At 47.0% G+C, this 25,178-nt stretch overlaps 2 protein-coding genes, 1 long non-coding RNA gene and 1 pseudogene across 3 annotated transcripts; 2 read left to right on the top strand and 2 right to left on the bottom strand.

Annotated features, from left to right (window-relative positions):
- Positions 1-27: 27 nt before the first annotated feature.
- On the bottom strand, positions 28-10,577 carry LOC125523374 (annotated as a pseudogene).
- Positions 10,578-10,667: 90 nt separating this feature from the next.
- LOC125518164 lies at positions 10,668-14,380 on the top strand. Its single transcript, XM_048683093.1, has 3 exons — positions 10,668-10,676; positions 10,797-11,898; positions 12,885-14,380. Exons 1-3 carry the CDS (start codon positions 10,668-10,670, stop codon positions 14,378-14,380), a joined length of 2,607 nt encoding a protein of 868 aa, XP_048539050.1.
- A 1,053-nt stretch (positions 14,381-15,433) lies between these two features.
- LOC125521852 lies at positions 15,434-17,636 on the top strand. Its single transcript, XM_048686912.1, has 3 exons — positions 15,434-15,564; positions 15,678-16,255; positions 16,344-17,636. Exons 2-3 carry the CDS (start codon positions 15,728-15,730, stop codon positions 17,259-17,261), a joined length of 1,446 nt encoding a protein of 481 aa, XP_048542869.1. The 5' UTR covers positions 15,434-15,564; positions 15,678-15,727; the 3' UTR covers positions 17,262-17,636.
- A 2,022-nt stretch (positions 17,637-19,658) lies between these two features.
- LOC125524199 lies at positions 19,659-22,550 on the bottom strand. The gene is made up of 4 exons (XR_007290623.1): positions 22,231-22,550; positions 21,634-22,129; positions 20,793-20,902; positions 19,659-20,606 (listed from the first exon to the last, which is right to left on the bottom strand). It is a non-coding gene; the product is annotated as an uncharacterized LOC125524199 (long non-coding RNA).
- Positions 22,551-25,178: the final 2,628 nt, after the last annotated feature.

Genomic DNA, 25,178 nt, shown 5'->3' with positions numbered 1-25,178 from the left:
GCAATATTTCAGCTGTACCAGTAGCATAACATGGTGAAACTGGCTGGAGGGCTTGCTCGGATTCAGTCAGCACGAGTTGTAAGTGTAAAGCACATCATCTTGGCTGTTACACACAAAAATAAAAGACAGAGTAGAAATTAATTAGCACATCGCACTTCATAGCTGCTACGTACTACTGGTTGAAGGAAATAGAATCAATTAGCTGACCTGACGTGTGTCGTCGCCATGACCACCGCCTGGGACCGTGAGCTCTCTCCCGCAGCTGCTGGCCCGGGATGGGGAGATGACGGTTCACCCGATTCTTCTCCCAATTGGACAGCGGTGCCTACCAGGTCGTGGTATCTTCGGTCCATCTGCAGTCGCAGCACGGGACTGTTGGGGTGTTGTCACGACCTAGAGTCGGCCGGGTCTCGACGGCGGCTAGCCGGAGTGGCAGCTGGAGGAGGAAGGGGAATCCGAGACGAGAGAGAGAGAGAGATACAGAGCAGGGGAGGATAAGACAGAATAAGGGGCTAGAATATTCTCATTTCAAAATCGATACCCACGATGGCTTACACGCATGCTTATATAATGCACGTCCATTACACGGCCCATCGGCCCACTACTCGAGCCCACCGCTCCTGGGCCCAACCGAACGTCTCATTTGACTTTCCCTCGCTTCTCCTGCGCGCGCTCCTTGCCTCTGAACCGCATCATCGCCGATCGCCTGCTATCCGCTGCTTACAGTACCCGCCCCTGAAGAGCCAGCTTGTCCCCAAGCTAGTGCACTCAGAAATCTGGCCTTGAGTACCTCATAGTCTTCCCAGGTGGCGGACGCAGCAGGTACAGTAGCCCATTTGACAAGAATCTGTAGATGCGCTGCGTTCCCTTTCTTGACCAAGCGACGATCAAGAATTTCTTCAGGAACGATCCCTGATGCTGACAAATCCACTGGTACTGGTAAAGAGGTGAACACAGGTGTGTGATCTGGCACATGACTCTTCAATTGAGAGACATGAAAAATCGGATGCACTTGACTTCCTTGTGGTAGTTCCAGTTTGTAAGCTGCAGCCCCAATCTTTTCCAGAATTTTGTACGGTCCAAAATACTTGAGCGCGAGCTTGTGACAGGGCCTGTTAACCACAGTGGATTGAGAGTACGGTTGCAGCCTCAGATACACCATCTCCCCTTGTGAGAACACCCTGTCGGAGCGCTTTTGGTCAGCAAACTGTTTGTACTTGCTCTGGGCCCTTGCCATGTGATCTTTCAGAGCAGCCGTGTGTTCAGTGTGGGTGGCCATCCATTCCTTTACATCCGGATGTGGAGACACTGGGTGCCCAGCTAACTGACCTATGTTAGGAGCATGGCCATACAAAGCTTGATAGGGTGTACACCCCAGCGAGGAATGATATGTAGCATTGTACCAGAACTCAGCCTGAGGTAGCCAGGTTGCCCACTTCTTTGGACAGTCATGCACTGCACATCTCAAGTACATTTCCAGACACTGGTTTACTCGTTCAGTTTGCCCATCTGTTTGAGGATGGTACGCTGTACTCATCTGCAACTCTGTCCCCCATACTCTAAAGAGCTCTTTCCAAAATGAACTAGTAAAGATCTTGTCCCTGTCTGACACAATGGACAGTGGCAGTCCATGCAACCTGACAATGTTGTTTAGAAACACCTTGGCTACTGAAGCTGCTGTGAAAGGATGCTTCAGAGGTAAGAAGTGACTTACTTTAGTCAATCTATCCACAAACACTAAAATGGCATTGTAACCATCTGATTTGGGTAGCCCCTCAATGAAATCCATACTCATTGCTTGCCAGGGACTGTCAGGGACAGGCAAAGGTTGCAATAGGCCTGGTTTTTTGCATAGCTCATGCTTGGCCTGTTGGCATATGGCACATTGCTTGGCAAAATTTTCCACAGCTACTTTCATCCCTTCCCAACTGAACAGTTGTTTCACTCTATGATATGTTGGAAGGATACCAGAGTGTCCTCCCACTGGACTTGCATGAAAAGTCTGAATTAATTTTGTTTGCAGGCCAGTGTTTGCACCTATCCAAATCTTGTGATCCTGCTTCAGTAATCCTTCTTGTAACTGAAAACCTGGACAAGCATCTGGATCTACTGCCAGCTTTTGCAGCATGGAACATGCCACAGGATCAACAACATAAGAGTTTAGAATCTCTTGCACCCAAACTGGCTTACTGGTAGACATGTTCTGCACAGTGAACAAATGTGCCACTCTAGACAGAGCATCAGCCACAGTGTTCTCCACTCCTTTTTTGTATTGTATAGAGAACTGCAGTCCCACCAGCTTTGTCATAGCTTTCCTTTGTAGATCTAAGGTCAAGTTCTGATCTCCCAGATGACACAAGCTTTGGTGGTCAGTCTTGATCACAAATGGTGCCCTGGATAAGTAAGACCTCCATCTGTCCACTGCCATCATAATTGCCAGAAACTCCTTCTCATAGATGGATTTGTTCTGATTAGCCACTCCTAGAGCTTTACTGTAGAAAGCAACAGGATGTCCTTCCTGGGATAACACAGCACCCACTCCAGTGTCACAGGCATCAGTCTCTACAGTAAAAGTTTTGTTATAGTTTGGCAGTGCTAGAACTGGAGTGTTGACCATAGCTTCCTTTAGAAGTTGGAAAGCTTGTTGAGCTACTGTGGACCACACAAATGCTTGCTTTTTGAGGAGCACAGTGAGAGGTTTGGCCAACAACCCATAATTTCTCACAAACTTCCTATAATACCCAGTCAGTCCTAGGAATCCTCTTAATTCAGTTACATTAGTGGGTGTAGGCCACTGTACCATTGCTTCAGTCTTTGCAGGATCTGTAGCTACCCCTTTGTCAGAAATGATGTGCCCTAAATACTCCAATGATTGTTGGGCAAACACACATTTAGATTCCTTCACAAACAATTGATTTTCTTTGAGGATGTCAAACACAGACTGAAGATGTTCCAAATGATCTTCTAATGTCAGACTGAATATCAGGATATCATCCATAAACACTAACACATACTTTCTATTTGGACCTGCAAATATGAAGTTCATGACACACTGAAATGTCCCTGGTGCAGTGGCTAACCCAAAAGGAACCACTTTGAACTGAAACTGTCCATGGTGTGTCTTGAAAGCTGTCTTATATTCATCTTCTTCCTTCATTCTTATCTGATGGTACCCAGCTCTCAGGTCCAACTTGGAAAACCATTTACTGCCCCCTAACTCATCCAATATCTCATCAATTACAGGCATGAGAAACTTATTTTTGACAGTCACCTCATTCAGCTTTCTGTAATCTATACAGAATCTCCATGTGCCATCTTTCTTTTTAACCAACATAACTGGAGCAGCAAAAGGGCTCATACTGGGAGTGATCAGGCCAGCATCTAACATTTCCTTGACCTGCTTTTCTATCTCATCCTTCTGTTGTGGTGAATACCTGTACGGTCTACAGTTTATAGGTACTGTCTCTGGTAGCAGGTTGATTGAGTGATCAAAAGCTCTGTGGGGAGGAAGAGGCTTCGGCTCCTGGAACACTTCCTTGTTTCTATCTATTATCTGTTGTACAGCAGGAGGTATATTAGTGACAGGTGCCATAACTATGCGATTTAGTAATGCTGTAGCCCACACTTCATTTCCCTTCTCCCACTTCAACAGTTGTTCTGCAGAAACTTCCTCTATCTGTTCCTGATGTTTGGGTAGCACACCTTGTAATTTGATTTCCTTGCCTTCATACTGGAATTGAATCCACTTGTCTGCCCAGTGGCATTTCATTACTCCCCACTGTTCCAACCAGTCCATTCCAAGTATAATGTCATGCCCTCCTAATGGTAATACTTGCATGGAGTTACAGAAACTGTGGCCTTGTATCCACCAAGTGAGTTGAGGTACTACTTGGGTGCAGGTGATAATCTCTCCATTTGCTATCTTCATTGGTCTTGGTCATTCCAGTTTCTCTGCAGTAACTGAAACCTTGTCCAAAAGTTACTGATCCACAAACGTGTGGGTGCTACCCGAGTCTACTAGGATCAACACCACTTTGTTACCCACCAGTGCTCGAAGCTGTATTGTTCTGGGATGGGATGCACCTGACAGAGCTGTATCTGAGATCATGGCACACTCTTCTGTATCTGCTGTAACTAGAGCATCCAACACGGTGTCTGAAATGATCTCGTGTGGATCAACCAGCTCTGCCGCCTTTAGTTGCGCTCCCCTGGTCCCGCTTGGTTACACATGTGCCCTGGCACAAACTTATCTCCACATTTGTAACACAAGCCATTTGCCCGACGGTACTCTTTTAACTGCTTTGCTTTCCACAACTCGCCTGTAGCCAATCCCGAGCGTGTGTCTGATTTGTTGTATGTCGCTGTGGCATAAGTGGGTTTGCTGTTTTTCTGTTGAAGAAGTAAACCCTCCTGGACTGACGCATACACAACCGCTATCTGAATCGTATTCGGTATCTGAAACTCGACAGCTGACCGGAGCTCCTCCTTGAGACCCATCACAAAGCGAGTAACCAAAAATGTGTCACTGATTGTGGGCTCATACAGTTTAACTGTGTACACCAGCTGCAGAAATTGTTGTTTATATTCCTCGACAGTGTCGCTCTGTTTCAGGAGCATCAGTTCCTTCATCTTCTGTCGATACACATCCACATCAAACTCCAACAGTATGGCCTGACAGTATTGCTCCCAAGTGTGGAACTCGCCCGACTATTTGAAAGCTTGATACCAACGGGCTGCATTATCAGACAAGTACAGAGATGCGGATGTGACCTTGAAACTCTCCGGAATGTGGTACAGCCTGAAAAACGCATCACACTTGTCGAGCCAAATTCGAACATCTGTGCCATCGAACTTGGGGAAATCCATTTTCGGCATCCATTGTCGCTTGCTCGTGTTCTCCTCCACCACAGGAAGTTCAGGTTGGAGATGAACAGTTGCTACCTCAGGTATTTGGAGCGGGCGCGGTGGTGGGCGGCCCACTGGTTGTGGTCTCGTGCCCAGGATCCCGTCGGAGACCTCAGACACAGTTGGGGATGACGTCTCCGGTGCTCCCTGCTGCTTGCTCATCTGCGCCGCATGCGCCTGGCTCTGCTGAACTTGGCCGAGCGTATTGCACGAGAGGTCGACCTTGACTTGGACCTGGTCGAGGCGCGCTGCTTGCTCGGTGAGCTTGGCGTCGAGGGCCGCCAGCTGCGCGCTGAGACCGTCGACGGACGTCAATTTGCTCTGCGCGGCGCGGATTTCCGCGAACTCCTTCAGCATCCTTTCCTGAAACACCTCCATCTCGTCCGCGATGAAACGCGACTGCGGATTTGGCTTGAATGTCGTCGTGGTCGCCGAATTTCCCCGAGACAGCCCACCTCAGGTCAGGGATTACGCAGATCAAACCCGAGGGTGATCCGCTACCGTCGCCTCAGATTTGCTGGGCACGAGTCGGGAAAATTTTTTTGGGCGATTCGCGGCGGAGCGGAGCGACGGCTCTGATACCAGACTATCACGACCTAGATTCGGCCGGGTCTCGACGGCGGCTAGCCGGAGTGGCAGCTGGAGGAGGAAGGGGAATCGGAGACGAGAGAGAGAGATACAGAGCAGGGGAGGATAAGACAGAATAAGGGGCTAGAATATTCTCATTTCAAAATCGATACCCACGACGGCTTACACGCATGCTTATATAATGCACGTCCATTACACGGCCCATCGGCCCACTACTCGAGCCCACCGCTCCTGGGCCCAACCGAACGTCTCATTTGAATTTCCCTCGCTTCTCCTGCGCGCGCTCCTTGCCTCTGAACTGCATCATCGCCAATCGCCTGCTATCCGCTGCTTACAGGTGTGCGTCCACTTCACATTGTAGCGCGCCAAACTTCTCCACTTTCACTCCGTCACCAAGAGAGACCTCTTTGAGCTTTGGAAGGTGGCTGATACCAATAATTCCTGATGCCAAGCTGCACCAAAGGATACCAATACTGTCCAGCTGCTGTGAGGAACCTTCCTCAAATCTCACCTCTCTTAGTTGGCTCATACACCAAATATCAAGCTTCTTGAGATTTGGGAATGCTCCTGTTTTGAACGCTAACTTCTCCCCAATATAAGAGTCGCTTCCAACTTCCAAGAGGAAGGTGCATGAGGTTGGGAAGTGGCCCTAGTATTTCCATGACTTTACCTTCTTCCTTTATTGCGCTGCCCCTTAAGTAAAGCTTGACCAAATGCATCAGACTGCCAACCCAGCCAGGAATCTCTTCAAGGCATCCATACAACTTCAGACTCCTCAACAGGGGAGGAGGAGAGGAAACAACATGCAGCACTCGAGAGAACCGTCCACTTCAAGAGAGCAGAGGGAAGTGAGCTTCTGAATGGCATCACAGAGTACCTTGCATTTTTGCTTGGTGGCCCCTTTTGTTACCACAGTCAGTTTTCTCAGCCGCATAAGCTCACCAAGCTCTTTAATTACTTTGCGACTAGTTCGGCTGACATCCACAAACTCTAGTATTTGCAGCTCTTTCAGTTTGCCGATTCCTTTTGGTACCCTCACACCATCTGACCCTAACCAACGGCTAGCACATGCCATGTGTAGCTTAGGAACTAAACTGGTGCACGCACTAGGATCTACCAAAGGTGTTTTTTTTAAGGTCACCGGGGAGGGAGAGAACTCCCCCACCTGAACTGTATTCAAATTGCCTATAAGGCTTTGCAGCCTTTTGCAGGATGGGTTCAAGCGAACCAGAATTACAGGGGGGCACAGGAGGAGAAAAGATAAAGCAAAAACAGCACACACCACAACACATAAACAGGGGAGAACAAAGAGGGGAAACACGCCCTGACACAACACAGAGCACCACCAGTGAGATCGAACAGCATTGGCCAGCCGAGACCAAGCCATGGCACTGCACCATCGACGCAATCGGAGGCATCACGCAACCAAGATTGCACAACGCCACGACACCACCTGCGTCGGGGGTGCATTCGAACGGTCACGCGAGGATGAGACGACGCCACGGCGCCTGTGTACCGCAGGCAAAGTCGGCATCGCCAAGCAAACAAACCCATGACACTGTACCGTCGACGCAATCGAAGGCAACACGCAACCAAGACTGCACAACGCCACGACACCACCTGCGTCGGGGGTGCAGTCGAACGATCACGCGAGGCCGAGATGACGCCACGACATCTGTGTGCCACCGGCGAAGTCGCTTGACATCGCCAAGCAGAGACGCACCAAAGAGCGCGGGAGCAAGAACACAAGAAGAACACCGCCAAAGAGGGGCTCCAACCACCGTCGACCCCAAACCAGCCGCACCACCACCACCATCAGCCACACACCACCGCCAACCAACCACATAAGCCGTCGGTTACCACCCACAGTCAAGGTCTCCAAGACGACGCCTCCAAGGAGGTAGCGACGTACACGACGCCGTCGTCGCCCGATCCAGCAAACCAGATCATGGACTTTCGTCCGGAGACCCCAGACTCGAGGGATTTGGGTGAACTGGACTCCTCAGGAACGCGCCTACAGGGAGGAGAACGACACCAAAGAGCATCGCGCGTCACCGGCATCGACCGAGGTCTCTGCAAGGTTTTCACCCGGAGCCAAACACGAACGCCTCGCCTCAAAATCCGAAGACCGGGTCACCTCTGGCCGCCGCAGCAGGCCCTGGGAGGGGAGAGGAGCACCCCCACTGCGCCACGAGAAGAGGGCCGCAAGAGCCATCGCCATGGAGCCTGGGACCCCCTCCACCTCCACCCTCACATGAGCTGGACCAGCCGGAGCCGGCAGCAGGCACCAACAGCGCAGAAGCGCAGGATGGCGGGAGGGAGGCCGTGGGATGTCGTCGCTCGCCCAAATCTGGAGCCACGCAAACCCGCCAAATCTGGGCCAGATGCACGCGCGCCCGCAGCAACCCAGGCCGAGCCCGGCTCCACCGCACGCGCCGCCCAACAGCCAACACCGGCAAACCCCGAGCCGCCACAACTCGAGTGCCTGCCTAGCCGGACAGCTGCCGCGCATCACCGCGAGATCCAGCAGCCGCCAGCCGCCAGGAGCTCCCCGCGCAGATAAAAGGGGTTGGTCCCGCCACCGCCAGCCGCCAGCGGGCTTTGCCCAGTGACGTGTGCCGGCGGCGGCAAGGGAGGAGCGGGAGGAGGGGGTGGGCTTCGGCGGCGGGGGTCGGGGGTCCGCCCGAGTCGCCTCCACCTCTACCAAAGGTGTGAATAGTATGGGCCAGCAAAATGTGCTCAGCAAGCATACCTTGGGGTCATCCAGGTCAAAGTATTCATAGGAATTATTTCTAGTACAACGGAGACTGTGTAGACTCTTGAGTCTACAAATCTCAGTTGGCAGTTCTGTAATATAACTGTCTTTTATGTTCAAAGTACGCAAGCCTTGTAATTTCCCTATGGATCTAGGAAGTTTGTAAATATGTGAATATCCTCGAGGATAAGAAAAATTCAGATACTTCAAGTGACGAAACAATCCTATGTTGCTGATATCCTTTTGTGTGACTTTAAAGTTTAAACTGTGCATTCTCTAGATCCAAGGCTTGGAGCATTCTCATATTAGGTGAACAAACTGAAGGTGCTGGCTCCATGGATCTCTCACCAAACATGGTTAAAGAACGAACATGGCTACAATCCACGCCTAATTTTGGGCACTTACTACCGTGGTATGCTACATGACGGAAGTTCCCCTCTGGTACAATAGTTGCATTATCTCGTGCCAAATACACAAAATTTTCTTCCCTGGATATCGAGACCATCACATCATGCATGATATCATGGACTCGACAACTCTTAACATGTCCTTCTATGCTCACTTTTGAGGGCTGAATCATGCTTCGGTTGATTAGCTCGGTGAAATAACTTATTCCAACATCTTCGATGTTTACTCCACCTCTGGCTCTAACAAACCCCTCTGTTATCCATCTATCTACCAAACGCCTCCTTTTGATTTCAAAATCCTCAGGAAAGATGCTTAGATACAGAAAGCATGACTTGAGATGAGACGGCAAGTTGTTGTAGCTTAGAGTAACTATCCTCCTCATTGCTTCTAGGCTAGGGTTGCTCTCAAGCTCTGATGGGATTTGTTATAGATACTTTCCCACTCTGTTACCTTTTTGTTGGCAAGCATGCCTCCTATAGTGAGTATAGCAAGCGGTAGACCACCATACTTCTTTACAATTTTGTTGACCACTGCCATCATTTTCTCATCATTTTTCATGTCTTCCCGTGTTTTCCTAGTCTTTCTTAGTAGCAAATTTGTTGCATCCTCTATTTGCAAATGCTTAAGGTGGTAGATAAGTGATTCTGAAGTGCACTGCTCAGCCAATCCCACATCTCGTGTTGTTACTATTATTCGGCTACCTTTATTGTTTCTAATAGGAAAAGCAATATATTTGATCTAATTCCAAGCATCTATGGTCCACAGGTCATCAAGAACAATAAAGTATCTCTTGTCCTCTAGCTTTTCTCTGAGGTAGCTGGCGAGATGCTCTACTTGCATCGCCTTCTATTCAAGTTCTTTCAAGCATTTCCTCAATGACTCGGTACCCAAAAGTTGACTTATCATCTCCTTGAGCATCTCTATCTTGGAAAATGACTGTGAGACGGTGACCCAAGCACAACAAGCAAATTTATTCACAATATCTTCCTTGCTATCATATGCCTTTCTTGCTAGAGTAGTCTTGCCTAAACCGCCCATGCCGACGACACATATCACCTTGGAAAGACCATCTCTGGAGTTAACATTCACCATCGTAATCAACTCCTCTTTAGGCTTAACAAAGCCCACAAGCTCTGCCTCATCAATGTTACCAGCTGAGTGGCTACGAACATCTTCCATGCTGGCATTCACCTCGTCAATGTTGCTGGAGGCATCAGCGTTGATCAAGTTATAGCGTGCATTCCTATTGCTCACTTCTTCAACTCTTGCTTTGAGATCACGGACTTGGCTGGCAATCCTATGCCGATCTTTCAGCTTAAGCAGCCGTCGAGAACGGCTCTGGCTTCCCACATGCACCATAAATTCATCAAGACAATCCTCAATACCATATGCTAGATCTCTTACTTGCTCTGCCCACACCTTCAGTAGGATGTTTTTGTTCTTTGTTTTCTCGGCAGCCACGAGGAATGCTTGCATCGTCTTGAGCTCGTCTTTTATGAACCTAATTAACATGGTTTCTTAGAACAACTGGGTTTACTGCCATTTTACTACTCACATATAGGAGGGGAACAACTCCTACTTCGATTGGAAAACAATGATATTTTTGACAGATGAGATGTATATATACAACTACGTACGTGGGCTAAAAGAAGCATCAAGCCATTTTGTTGTAAAAATACAAATAAGCTGGCGGTCCATCGGCTCCTACATGCATGGATGCATAAGCATGCCTCTCATCGACTAGTAAAAACAAAATCGACCTGACAAAAGGAACACCGGCCGGACGAGAATTCAGAAGTACATACCAGATGTCCTTGCGGACGCCGATGAGGAGGCTCATCTCGGTGGCCGCAGCGGAGGCGGCCATGCTGATGGCGCCCCCCAACATGGATCTCGCCATGCTTACCACCGTCTCCGCCATCTCTAGCTCTTTCCGTCCGCCCCTTCCTTCCTTTCACGAGTCTCAAGTGCTACAAGGCCGGCCGGCGTGGGTGTTCGTAGCTTTAGTAGGATGCTCTGTGCGCTCAGGCTGCTTAATTACTTAGGAGAATAGCTAGGTTGGTGGCCGACGTGACACGATAACCTAAAGATGCAAAGCAAAAAGAGGCACGGATGACACCTAGCTTGCTCTACCTGTTAGTATCTCGCCTTCTACTACTGCAACGCCACCGCGCTGGCGACATCACTCGTCATCTCCCCCATCCTCATCATCCTGCCTAGGAAAAGCACATCCTGGACAGTGGTGTTGCGGGCGGTGATGGCGCTCGACCTACTTGGCCTCATGGGGGCCTACGGCGCTGGGAGTAGCCGGGATACATTCACCACCGTCTACTCGGGGGTGGCCTTCTCCTTTCTGGTATATGTCATCCTCGCTGTCTTCTTCTCCTACCTCTGGCTTATGGCCAGGAACAGGGTCAGCAACAATGGTGATGATAATTCACACTCCGACCCCATTCCCTTCAATGGTTACAATAATGAAATCATCTCTGACCTCACTCCCATCCTCACCAATGATGATGGTAATGAAATCCAATCCGACTCCAACCGCATACCCCCCATTGGTTTTGATAATGAAATCAACTCTGACCCCACCTCCATCCCCATCCTCACCAATGGGGTTGAGAATCAAATCCAATCCGACTCCATCCACATCCCCACCAATGGTGTTGAGAATGAAATCCAATCCAACTCCATCCGCATCCCTGCCAATGGTAATGGTAGTGAGGCCCAATCCAACTCACTATCCAGGAAGCATGGCAAAGAGAAGATCGACTTGTTGATGCTACTCGCAACCTTCGTGGTCACCATCACATACGTGGCCGGGCTTAGCCCGCCTGGTGGGTTCTGGAGTAGCACCCAGGATGGCCACCGTCCGAGTGATCCAGTGTTACAAGCACGTGGGAGGTTCCGTGCTTTCTTCATTTGCAACACCACCTCGTTTGTTGCATCCCTGCTCATCATCGTGTTGCTCCTGGAGAAGAAGCTGAGCAAGACCATCTCGGTGCGGTTCGTGGAACTCTATGGGTTGATCGTCGTCGCTCTACTAGGCCTCATGGGGGCATATGCTGCTGGGAGCTGCAGGGAGGCTGACAACACCATCTTTGTCCTTACCCTCACCATTGCAGTTCCTGTCTGCGTATGCCTCCAGCTGTTGATTACTTACACCATTGGTTGGGAACGATGTGCCAATGTGCATAGTTCTGTCTTAGCATGGTTCAAGAAGCATGTCAGCATTCCTCGAGGTATGCCTAGCTACTCAACCATATGTTACTGCATTTACAAATGCTTACCGTTCTTACATTTTGGGTATGGCTTGCGAGCATTTGGATATGAAGATGGACGATCTCTTAACACAATTTTCTTTTGGCCATCAATTTCTATTTATAAAATTTAACAGAACTATGTGCATATAATTCTTTTTACCACCGTCATCTGTAGTTTTACCCACGAGTATTTCATACAATGTAGGGAATATCTAGCATAAATTAAAGTATCTATACTCTCATATAAAAGTATATAACAGTATGTGTGTATTATAGACACTTTTTGTCTGGTGGCATGTCACATACTTCTTTATGTACAAATACAAAGGTACTTCAAAATGAGCAGTGCTACACAACCGACAATTTTTCGGCCGACGCATGCACGACACAAGCTAATCATTAGTTTAAATTTCTCCGTAAATAAGGAACGTGAGATCCTACCATCGTACACATGCCGTCCAGAAAATGTCCTGTGTGGAGCTATTCCGCTTCAAAATATGCCAAAACTAGGAGCTCACTTGAAATTTTGTTAAGTAGTTCATTTAGTGGTATCTTAATAATAGTATAAGCACATAATCAAAATGGTATTATAGACTACCCAGATATGGTCTAACTACATCTAAAGTGTAAGTGGAACTTTCATGTGTATCTTGTGAGATCACATTCAAAACAATATATAACAATGAGTTTGTAGCATAGTTTTAAATAGCCGGCTATAGCCCCGCTATAGCTGCGCTATAGCTATTTGAGAATGTTGCCGCTATTTGATTTCATATACAATTTGCCGCTATAGCTTCGCTATAGCCCCGCTATAGCTGTTTTTAAGGGCTGCCGCTATATACCATAGGCCGCTATTTAAAACATTGGTTTGTAAAATATATCATATATATGTATGTATATATATTATTTTTGTTTATTTATTTGTTAGTTAATTAGTTGATTTTCTGATCGAAAAATTCATGCAGGCACCAGCAGACGCAGGGACATCCTACACGAAGAAAACACTCGCTATCTTGTTATGCTCCTTGCTACTCTTGTTGTGACCATTACCTACCAAGCTGGACTTGATCCACCAGGCGGCCTCTGGGAAGACGATCATGATGGGCATAAGATAGGCCATCCAGTGCTCCAACTGACACATCCAACTCGTTATAGAGTGTTCTTCTACAGTAATTCAGCAACTTTCGTCACATCCTTGGTCGTCATCATGATGCTCCAGAGCAGGTTTTTGCTCAAGCGACACACACTTGAAGCAGCTCTGGTGCTGGACCTTTTTGGCCTCATCACTGCCTATGGCGCTGGGAGCACCAGGGATGTAAAGACATCCATCTACATTGTTGCCTTGGCGGGGCTTGTCCTCGTCTACGTCATCGTCCATATCACCATAAGAGACCATGATCCTGAGCCGGCAGATGATGCCGCAGTGAAAGATTTGGATAGCAAGCGCAAGTTGCTACTTCTGGCTGCCATCTTGGCTGCTACTCTCACGTACCAGGCAGGTCTCACCCCGCCTGGTGGCTTCTGGTCATCAGATGATGAGGGGCTCGGACGTCGTTCGGGCTTCCCGGTACTCCTCGACAATTACCCTCGCCGTTACGAACCATTCTCCTACTGCAACTCATTGAGCTTCATGGCATCCGTAACCCTAATCCTTCTTCTCGTAAATCCGAATCTATATAGGCCAGGCATACGTTGTTATGCGCTCTATGTGTGCATGGTTGGCATGTTTGGCCTTATGGGTGCCTATGCTGCTGGAAGCTGGCGCCATCTCAAGACCTCCCTCTATGTATTAACCTTGGTTGGTGCAGTGTTAGCCTTCATAGCCTCACAGGTAGCAATTTTCTGGATCATCCGTCATAACCAAGCTGGCTCACCACAAGCTGATCTACCAGATAGGCAACTCGGACAAGGTGAAGATGGAGAAGCAGATGATAACAGCAACAAAGAGAAATATATGCTTGAATACTTGATGTTGCTAGGAATCCTGGCTGCAAGTATGACATACCAGACTGGTTTAAAACCACCAGGCGGCCTGTGGCAAGACAACGACAATGGACACTCTGCTGGCAACCCCATCCTCCACGACATTAACAAGCACCGGTACCATGCTTTCTTTTACAGCAACTCCACTTCCTTCATGGCCTCGATCGTGGTAGTCGTCATGCTGCTTCCATTGACGACATTTCACAATCACAATCTGCCACTATGGCCGATGCATACGGCCATTCTACTGGATATGTTTAGCCTCCTTGTGGCCTATGCAGCAGGCAGTAATAGAAAGTGGGAAACCTCCAGAAACGTCATCCTTCTCATCATCCCAGTGCTGGCCTACATTGCAGTCTATGCAACAATGTCAGTCTTCTACCATAGGAAAGACCAAAGTGCTAGCCATGAGAATACCAATTCCGACGCCAGTGATACAGTGAACGACACCACAACAGTGATACAGGGAACATCGTAAAGAAACATGTGGAAGGAACTATTTGTGTGTAAATTTACGATGTAGTTCATGACAAATTGAATCCAAGTGATCACTTGGGCTCAACCCTGAGCACCCTATGTGTATTTGAGATATTGAGTTGGTTATTCAAACCTGTTACCATATTCTTGTATTGCATGCATGGGCATATCCATGAACTAACATTGAGAACAACTATACAGTGACATTTGCCCATAACCTAAAAAAAGTGTTCACAAAACTGCGAACAATGAAAGAAACCAGAAAAACCCAGGAGAGAGAAACCCAAGTACAACACACACTGAAATTTGTGCTCCTCCCTAAAGGGAGCGCCCCATGCATGATGTCGCTTCGAGAGCTTGCCGTTACTCCCGCTCGCACCCTATGGTAGTCATCGACATCCTATAAGACGTCAGAAACAGCCACAATTAACCTCTTTCTTGTGCTGTCAGGCAAATCATCGCTGCCGACGTGCTGTTGTGGCGCTGGAGATGCTCTTCTTCAATCAATTAAGTTATTTTAGTGGCCTGGATGCAGAGTTTCCCAGTGTCGTGGTGATACCATCTGCCCCATGTTCCCCAAAAGTTCGGATGGGCTTCATACCCACCATAGGACCTTCTAAAAAAATAAGGAATGATCAATTGCTGTTACAAAACACTTTTTTTAATACCTAGCTTTTGCTACTGGATGTGGATGTCAAACGTCCATTGGAGAATCGATTTTACCCCCCCCCCCCCCAGCTCACGCGCCTTTGATCTTAAGCCCCTCTTTTCGCTTGCCTTTCTCTCAAGCCCCCGACGTGGCCTAATTTTGGCTCGCTTGCCCCTCGAGCGCTGTTATCTACTCATTTAGCGCATAAGGAAAGAATCTGGACTTAACAAATTTGGAAATGCCAAATCTGCCCTCGTCCAGTTTTCCTCAAACGCACGAGACAAAGGCCCGAGGCCTGGCCCGTTCTTCATTCTATCTCCCCTCCCCGACTTGACCTAGCCGCCAGCCGCCAGCCGCCAGAGCCGCTGCGCCCGCCGTCCGCCGCCCTACTCCGCCGTGTTTCCCCCCCCCCCCCCCCCCCATCCGCCGCCTCCCATCGCTGGACCAAGGTAAGGCAACCTCTTCCCCTTTGTATTTTTCACAGATTTTGTGCTCTTCTTCTGGTACAGTTTCTAAATCGTGGAACCCTAGGTTTTGTGTGATTTGCATGGGATTTGAGTGGGAGGGGCTGGATTGACTAAGGGGTGTGATGGATCTGAAAAGGTAACATCATATTCCCCTGTTCTAATTGATGTATGCATGAGTTTTGGTGTGTGCATTTTCTGATTTTTTCTGTCTATATTGAATAGGATCGATGCAATGTCTGTGCATGATTCTAACCAATCCAGTGTGATAAACCTAACCACGGGGGCGATCTCAGGCAATGAAGTAGAAAATGGTAGTGCTACTATTGATTGGTCAAGCTTTGTGATTGAACCAGAAAACGATGGGGATGAAAAACCGCCGGACGAGAAAGCCATGTTTGCTCTGTTTGGTTTAAAAACAGAGCCGGATGAGAGAGCAACTGAGCTTCCTACTCCTGATGTGGAGTCTGACTTACATGATACCAAAGATGCAGATATTGTTGTTGATGATAAGGCTCCAGAGGAGCCACTTATTGCCTGGGATGAACGAAACCCAGCCATGGATATAGGGACACCTTATCCTAACATGGTTGAATTTAGAAAGGCTTTAAAACAGTGGGCTGTCAATGGAGAGTTTGAATATGGCACCAAAAAAAATGAGCCAGGGAGGTTTCGGGCTTTTTGCAAAGGTCAATCCATAATAGGTGAACCTTGCAAATGGGCTATAGCTGCTAGTTGGCGAAGGGATGGAAATTGTGTGATGGTAACTGCCTTTTTGTGCTTTATATGTTTCTTGCTTCATTTTTTTGTCATAGTAATAACCTTCAGATCTGTACCATTTTTTGTTGTAGGTTGTGAAGCACCAAATGGAGCATATTTGTAGTTCAACGAGTGGAAAAGTGACAAGAATGACATCTCAATCATGGGTTGCCGACAAGGCAGTAGCTATGTTGAAGAAGGATCCAACTGTTGGTGCTGTGAAGATACTTAAAGACTTGCAAGATGAGCATCATGTCACACTTAACTATCACACAGTGTGGAAAGGCAAACAAAAGGCAGCAGACGGCTTATATGGGAGTTGGGAAGAAAGTTTCAGGATGTTGTACAACTACAAGGCTGAAATAGAATTGAGGTCTCCGGGGAGTATTGTTGAGATTGATACGACCACACATGAAGGTGAAGTGCATTTCAGCAAGCTATTTATCGCTTTCAAGCCTTGCATAGATGGTTTTGTGAATGGATGTAGGCCATATATTAGCATAGATTCAACTCATTTAAATGGAAAGTGGAATGGTCAGCTAGCTGTAGTCACTGCATTGGATGGTCATAATTGGATGTTCCCGGTGGCGTATGGCTTTATTGAGTCTGAAAATGGAGATAATTGGGCTTGGTTCATGAATCAAGTGAAGAAGGCAATAGGGGACCCTCCGGTATTGGCTGTTTGTACTGATGCTTGCAAGGGTCTTGAAAATGCTGTTAAGAAGGTTTTTCCTCAAGCTGAGCAGCGAGAGTGCTTTAGGCATATGTGGCATAATTTTCAGAAATATTTTCATGGTGATGTGTTTGGAAGGTTGTGGCCTGCTGCTAGGGCATATAGGACGGAAGAATATCAACATCACATGTCAAAGGTATTTGATGCATCTGAGAAAGTATATCCTTACCTTAGGGATTACCATAATCTGTTATGGATGAGGTGTATGTTCAACCCTGCCATCAAGTGTGACTACATAAATAACAATCTCGCCGAGTGCTTCAACGCTTGGGTGTGAGATATCAAGGACTTGCCGATTGTTCAGCTAGCTGACAAGATTAGAGAGATGATTATGGAACTATTTAGAAAAAGAAGAATGATTGGAGAAAGATTTACAGGGATAATACTTCCATTTGTCATACACCAACTAAATGCAAAGACTCGAGGACTAGGTCATCTCAAGGCTAAAGCATCAGCTGATTGGAGTGGGGAAGTGAAAAATGCTAACAAAGAGGATGAAAGACATGTGGTCAAAACTCTCACACATGAGTGTACATGTCTGCAATGGCAGCACACGGGCAAGCCTTGCGACCATGCACTAGCCTTCATAAATGTCTTGCAAGCTCGCAACTTTGTTAACATGGAGGACTATGTACATGAGTACTACTCAGTTAGCAGATGTAGGGCAGCATATGAAGGTGTAATTGAGCCCCTTACGGACAAGAATCAATGGCCACACGTGGACACAGGCTTTGTATTTCGTCCACCAATTCCAATAGGCAAGAAGAAAGGTGCTGGAAGAACAAGAAAACAGAGGATAAAGAGTTGGTGGGAAGGTGGATCAAGGAAAGTGAAAGTGCGTTATATCGACTAGAGGGGGGTGAATAGGCGATTTTTATGAAAGTCTTCAAAACATGGAAGTTATGAAGACAAACAGCAGAGATATGCCTATTACTATGCAGCGGAAGTTAGATTACACTAGGCAAGCCATGGTCAAGTATTCAGTAGAGTGAAAGCACAGAGACAAACAGCTTCAGTGTAATAAGGATCAGGTAGGAAGAAGTTATGAAGCCAAACAGATTATTCAGTCACGTTGTGAAGACAGAAGATATAGCAGGCATGCAATGACTTCACAATGAGTAACAGTAAGTAAATGGAAGTGAAGATGAAACCAGTGACACGTTGAAGACAATGATTTGTTGGACCAGTTCCAGTTGCTGTGACAACTGTACGTCTGGTTGGAGCGGCTAGGTATTTAAACCAAAGGACACACAGTCCCAGACACCCAGTCCTGAACACGCAGCTCAGGACACCCAGTCCTCACCGTTTTCTCCTTGAGCTAAGGTCACACAGACCTCGCCCAATCACTCTGGTAAGTCTTCAAGGTAGACTCCCAAACCTTCACAGACTTCGTTCACGGGCAATCCACGATTACTTTTGGATGCTCAGAACGCGACGCCTAACCGTCTGGAGGATGCACAGTCCTCAAGTGTAATAAGTCTTCAGATCACTCAGACAAGAAGACTTAAGTGATGCCCAATTTACTTTGGCTCTGGGTGGTTAGGGCTTTTCTCCTCGCTAGGAATTTTCTCTCAAAGGCTTCGAGGTGGGTTGCTCTCAAACGACAAAAGCCGTGCACTGAAATCTGAGCAGCCAACCGTTTATGGTTGTAGGGGTGGACTATTTATAGCCACTGGGCAACCCGACCTGATTTGTCCAAAATGACCCTGGATCACTAAGGAACTGACACGTGTTCCAACGGTCAGATTTCGAACTCACATGGCAACTTTACTTGGGCTACAAGTAAAGCTGACTTGTCCGACTCTGGACAAGATTTGCTCTCATAGTCTTCGCTCGAAGACATAGGATTTGAATTAGGCATCACTTCAGTCATTCTGACTGGTTCTCTTGGACCCCACTTAACAGTACGGTGGTTCCTATGACACAACATAAATGAGATAAAACTACGAAGGATCTAAGTCTTCGAGTTCCATAAGCTTCACGTGGTGTCTTCTCTTGTCATAGTCTTCAATGTGAATATCTTCATGTACCACCATTGTCTTCAATGTCTTCATACATTTTTAGGGGTCATCTCTGATAGTAAAACTGAATCAATGAGGGACTTCTACCTGTGTTATCCTGCAATTCTCAAAAACACATTAGTCCCTCAACTAGGTTTGTCGTCAATACTCCAAAACCAACTAGGGGTGGCACTAGATGCACTTACAGAAAGGATCCAGAGACCTGGGCCACCCAGCAGGTGTCAATTTTAAACCCTCGATCGGTCGTGTCGGAGCTCTGGAAATAATGTTGTAGTTTGCTCCAAGGTCACCGGAGTTTATAACGTCAGAGATCTGCATGAAGAATTGCCCAGGTGTTAATGTCACTGTCACTGAATTCTTTGTATGCCGTCAGTTAATCGATTGAACAGTCTAACATGTAGGTGACAAAAAAACCTACCACAAAGTACGCATAGAGAGAGAAGTGGAGAAGACACAGAAACAATTTGGCCTCTTCTTCTGCCCAGCTTAATCTTTATAATTATGGACAGTAGGATGAACATTGCAGCTTAATGGTGCATCATCCGTATTCTATTGGATCTTCCTTTTTCTTTTTTTTAGAAAAGGAGGATGACCCCCGGCCTCTGCATCTGAAAGATGCATACGGCCACTTTATTGATTATTCTCGAGGACCTTACAAAGTATTACAACAATATGCCTGAATCCGCCATCTTGGCAACATATGCCACTACTCATATCCATATGATGAAGGGGTGCTACCTGGGCCACGTACCCGGTCTACTCACCTAAGCCTATTATCAAAAGCCAGAAGCCACAGCCGAGCCATATACCGGGTCTGGGGCATAAACTGGTCTGACGCACTCACATGTGTCGTCGTCGCCATCTTCCACAGGTTCGTCTTCAGAGCAGATATTGAGGCTTCTACCTTGTCAGGCCACTCCGCCATCGACGCCACCCTGACGCCAGAAAACTACCTCCACCTGCGCGAGTCCACCACCGCGCATCGGGCGCCGAGTCTCCACTGCACCACGCCGCCGAGATCCGCCGTCATCAATGTGAAGGATGAAGTACCGCCACCGATCTAAGCCGCCGCACATGGAGCAGGCCGCACCGGCCAGATCAGATCTGTCCGGAGGGCACAACCCACATGGTGCCGACCCAACCACCAGGTCCTCCATGCCGCCACCGCCGATCCGAGGTCAGATGATGTGACGCCGCAGACCCGGCCGCCGCCGCCGAACGCTGCCACGCAGCCCGAGGAAAGGCCGACTGCCACACCCTACCATCGCCGCCCTTGGCCGAGGCAGCCGCCGCCGGAAGGCAGGCCCGCCGCGCCGCCAGGCCAGATCGGTCGAGCCACCCACGCCGCGGGGCTCCACACCGCCCGCACGGCGCAGGCAAGAGGGAAGACCCCCGCCACCGCCATCAGCCCCGGGCTCTAGCCGGTGGCGTCCTTCGGCGGCGGCGGAGGGAGGGGAGGACGGATGGGGACCCCCGGCGGCTAGGGTTTTAGATCCCGTCCGAGTCGCCCGAGCGGGGGCGACGCGGGGAGCGGGGGCGTCTGGCGTCTTCGCGTAGGATATTACAACTATAAGTCCCTCTAATCTTCCTTTTCTTCTACCCTGCATTAGTTCAATTCATGCATGTTAGATGTAAAACTCTATCACAAAGGGAGGAACTCTTGATATAGACAGGGCCACAGGGGTGCCATAAGCTGAAAACTTTGTCAGGAACTGAAGAACGGAGCATGTAACAATCCAACATGAGGACTACAAAATAAATGAGATGTCGGATGTTGCTGAACTGACCATTTATCAGTATGATCCCTTCATAGGTGACACACTTCAGATCCGCATGGATTGTCGAGCCATTGCGAACTCCAAAGGGATCCCTCAGTTTCCATCTTCACTTCAGATCCCTACATCACAGTCAGTTCAGTACTCGAATCTTGGTCCATTCACAACAGGACATGGTTGGGATGTTCACTCACTCCAGCTTCATTATTCACAGACATGCTTCTAAAATCTTATAGTTACTCCTGGACACCAAGATTCTTGGAATAAACATTTTTTTTTTCATAATATTGATCATGCAATTAATGCCCCAGTTCGTCGCTAGTTGAAAATATCTAATGTTTACCATGCAAACAAAAGACTTGGTTGGAGTATCTTAAGAGAGCTCTTACATATAGGGAACAGTATCTCTTGTGCAAGTAGATGAATTTAACACGAAGAATAAGCTAGAATTTTCCATAGATACTAAAACATGCTGGAAATAGAATGCTAGCGAGATTGCCAAGCTACTGAATAGTCCAACTCTCCTCTGGCTGACAAAAACGGTAGCAGACATTTCACAAACCAGATGGAATCAAACAAACAGAGGGAAAACAGAGCAAGCTATACTTGCAGCATGGTAGAGATGAAGATCAGAAAGGGAAAAGACCAGCTACTAGGATCAGCCTGAATTGTACGCGTACAACACGACATCTTGTTAAAAGACAGAGAGATTAAGTGTACAAAATAAAATCAACAACACACAATCTCTGTGTCTTTTATATGAAGATAAGATGGGGGAAAACAAATGCATACAGTAGAAATTAAAATCTCATTTAATAGCGCCTACTACTGAACGAAAGAGAAGTTAGCTGACCTCGTAATGCTCTTCGTTCGCAACAGGAGGATGTCCAACTGCGACGAGCTCTCTCCCGCTGCTGTAGGCCATGGAAGTGGAGATGATCCCTCCGTTGCTTGCTCCAGTACTCATACTGATTTTTAGAAGGAAATGCAACCGTGATGTTCGGCCGTATGGAGAAAGCATCTGGCCTCTCTTGAAGTTGGGTCCCGTCTTGTAGCAGGTAGAAAATTAAGGAAGTCTTGCTACAAACAGGGGTATATGCAAAATATATGTGTTCACAAACTGAATACAGTGTGACTGAGATCATGCTTGCGTTATATATGAGCATGCACAGCTTTAAAATGCGTGAGCACAAACTGAAAAGACCAAGGCAGCTAGAAATCGAGCCAAACCAAGAAAAGGAAATAGTGCAATATTTGAGCTGTACCAGTAGTGTTACATGCTGGAGCTGGCAGGAGGCTTGCTCCGATTCAGTCAGCACGAGTTGTAAGTGTAAAGCAGATCATCTTGGCTGTTACACACAAAAAGGAAAACAGAGTACAGACTAATTAGCACATCGCACTCCATAGCTGCTACTAGTTGAACGAAAGAGAAGCAATTAGCTGAGCTGACCTGATGTTTGCCGTCGCCATGCCCACCGCTTGGGACCGTGAGCTCTCTCCTGCAGCTGCAGGCTCGGGACGGAGAGATGAGGATTCCCCCGTTGCTTCTCCCAATTGGACGAGGATGCCCCCCAGGTCGTGGTGGCTCCTCCGTTCCTCGGACAGTCGCAGCACGGGACTGTTGGGGTGTGCGTCCACTTCACTTTGCAGCAGAGCAAGCTTCGCCACTCGACCACAGGAACCAAGTGAGATCTCCTTGAGCTTTGGAAGCTGGTTGACTCCAATAATTCCTGATGCCAATTTGCAATAACTGATATCTATCATTGCCAGCTGGGGCAGGGGCGGACCTACGTTGATGGCTGTGGGGGCAGCTGCCCCCACTTGATTTTTCCATGGTCAACGTGCTACGCCATGTGCCCCCCACACTCAGCGCAACAGCCTGCCCCCACTCAGCCCAATCTGCTGTATACTTCTAAAAGCCCAACTGTAAAAAAGCAGCCCAACACATTAATAATTCATGCGTACATGTCGTTGTCTCATGGACTGCAGCCTACGGCCCAACACTAGTACGCATTACGCACGTTCCCAGAGTCAATGGCAAGATTAAACCTAGACGCTCGCCTCACGCGTGCAGCCACGCACGGGGCGGAAGCCTGACTTCGCCTCTCACGCCGTCGCGCAGTCGCCGGCAATCTCCGACGGTCCCTCGCGTCGTCATGGCCTTGCACGGCACAGGCACAACGGCAGCACAACTCCATCGCCAAATAGAGACCCCAATTCCTTGATTCTCTAATCCTTATTGACATTATGGTAAGCCATATAAATCATCTAGGGCTCTCTTTTTCCAAAGTTTCTGTTCGTTTGTAATTTCTGTGTTAGAAATCATTAACCTATGTGTATAATCTATCAATTTTGATGATTCGGTCTGTTCAAACATTATTTTTCGTAATAACACATATATTTAGTATTCATTTTTCTACTTACAATCAATGACTAGTCCAGATAATATATTTCTACTTCCTACTTCCTAGCACACTTTATCGTCATGTATCAGGTATACCAATTAGGTAATTCATTAACATTTTAGTTTTCGGCACTTAAAATCGCAGGGAAGCTAATGGAGAGGTGCTTTCAAAAAGCAATAACTTCCTAAATGCGTTAAATAGTTGATTTGGACAACCTTCTTAGGGATACATCAAAAAGGACGAGGATTGTAGATTACAACCGCAATCATCATGAGGATGAGGATATACAAAGTACTTGATGATTTTATGAACCATACCCTTATCCGCTTTGTTGGAAAAGAATTGGTGAACAACATTGTTTTCACGCGGTGAGAGATCATCGTGGGGTGAAACGGAAGGTAATGCATTAAGGCTCCTTTTCTAATGTTTAGTACCGTCCTTAATGTTTTCATTCTCCCTCGATTTAATAATGTTTTTTTTTTCTTTCAGGTTGAAGGTAAAAATTGTTGCAACAATGTGTCGATGTTATCTTATGCAACTTTAGAACAAGATATTGACGTCATTCATTTTTTCTCAAATGGTTAGTTTTCTCTCGCTTTTCAAGAACTTTTAATACCATATCTAGAATGAAGTGATTACACTCATGTTCTAGCTATCTAATCATCACCAACACTGGCTAGCTTAAAGAGGAAACATTCACTTTGTAACAGAAGCAAAGATATCATCGAGTTCAACATAATGATCATCACCAACATCGAAGTTCAGGACACGGACATGTGACGACAAGTACTAATTAATTAAGAGCATGAACTTAGTAGCTAGCTATTCCTGCTGCTCCCTCTCAGGTAGAATAGCATAGAACATGTATAGCTCTCCTGATTCATCATACTGGAGCATGCAGATGAATCTGTCTCCTAATCTTGGGTTGCGCTTCTCCTTGCTGCCCCCTAGTACTTCTCTGCGATCGTTAACAATTTTGCTCCAATCTTTCACTATCAAGCATTCTTCACTTCCAGAAATCCTGAATGCACTCATGTGCAATGTAGGATATCTTGGCCGTAAGCTAACCATTGACATGTGACCTTTAGTCTCGATCCACTGAGGCACAACTGTCATCGGAAGTCCCCGTTGAAGAACATCGTATAGTAATTAATATACTAAGCAATGAAAGTTTAGCTTCAAAAATAATGTATGCAAAAGATGCACTAATTAAGGACAAATAGTTAAAATCTTACCATCTTTCGATTATAGATGTGACCGTAGTTCAATACGATCACCATTGGTCGCACGTTTTGAGTACTAACATTTCTAAGTTCAGGAAAAAAATTTGTCTTGACAGTATTAAGATCCTCAAGCCATGAAACATAATGACTTATCTCCTCGCAGTTTAGTTGAGCCCCGGGGCAGTAGTAGGTCCTGTCTACCAAGCGCGGGACATGTTTGCTTGAACCAAAATAAGCTGACAATACAAATTAGTTGTCAACTATTTTTGAATAAACTGTATCAAAGACATAAACATATGCATGCATGGTTGAGAAAAACTCACATAATGATAGAACTGGAGGCGTTTGCACATCGACCCAGATGTCTATACTACCTTCAATATTATCTTCCGGACGAATATCAAAGGTGATAACCATATCAGGTTCAAATGCATAAACCTTGCATAGTGCTTGCCAAGTTTTGCATTCAAAATGGGTGTATGTGTCTCCATTATATAATTTGATGTTGAAAGTATACCCATGCTCCGTCTTCAAGTAAACTCTCTTTACCTCCATATCATCTATAGCACTAAAACCTATCTTATCCAAGACAAAAATTCTTGCATGGCAGGGGATGCGCTAGTAGAATAGTGAAAATTTAAAATTATAAGTTGAAGCAAATGAAGCATAAGTTTTGCATTCAAATAATAATTGCCAAAGTGACTTACTGTATCAACTTCGAATGTCTCATCCAGCTTGATGTTGAAGCGCCTACCATCAACAAGGAAATT

Source organism: Triticum urartu, chromosome 7 (assembly GCF_003073215.2).
Source record: "Triticum urartu cultivar G1812 chromosome 7, Tu2.1, whole genome shotgun sequence".
Classification (NCBI taxonomy): domain Eukaryota; kingdom Viridiplantae; phylum Streptophyta; class Magnoliopsida; order Poales; family Poaceae; genus Triticum; species Triticum urartu.
The sequence above is the reverse complement of the archived record's forward strand: the minus strand, read 5'-3'. Positions and strand labels throughout refer to the sequence as shown.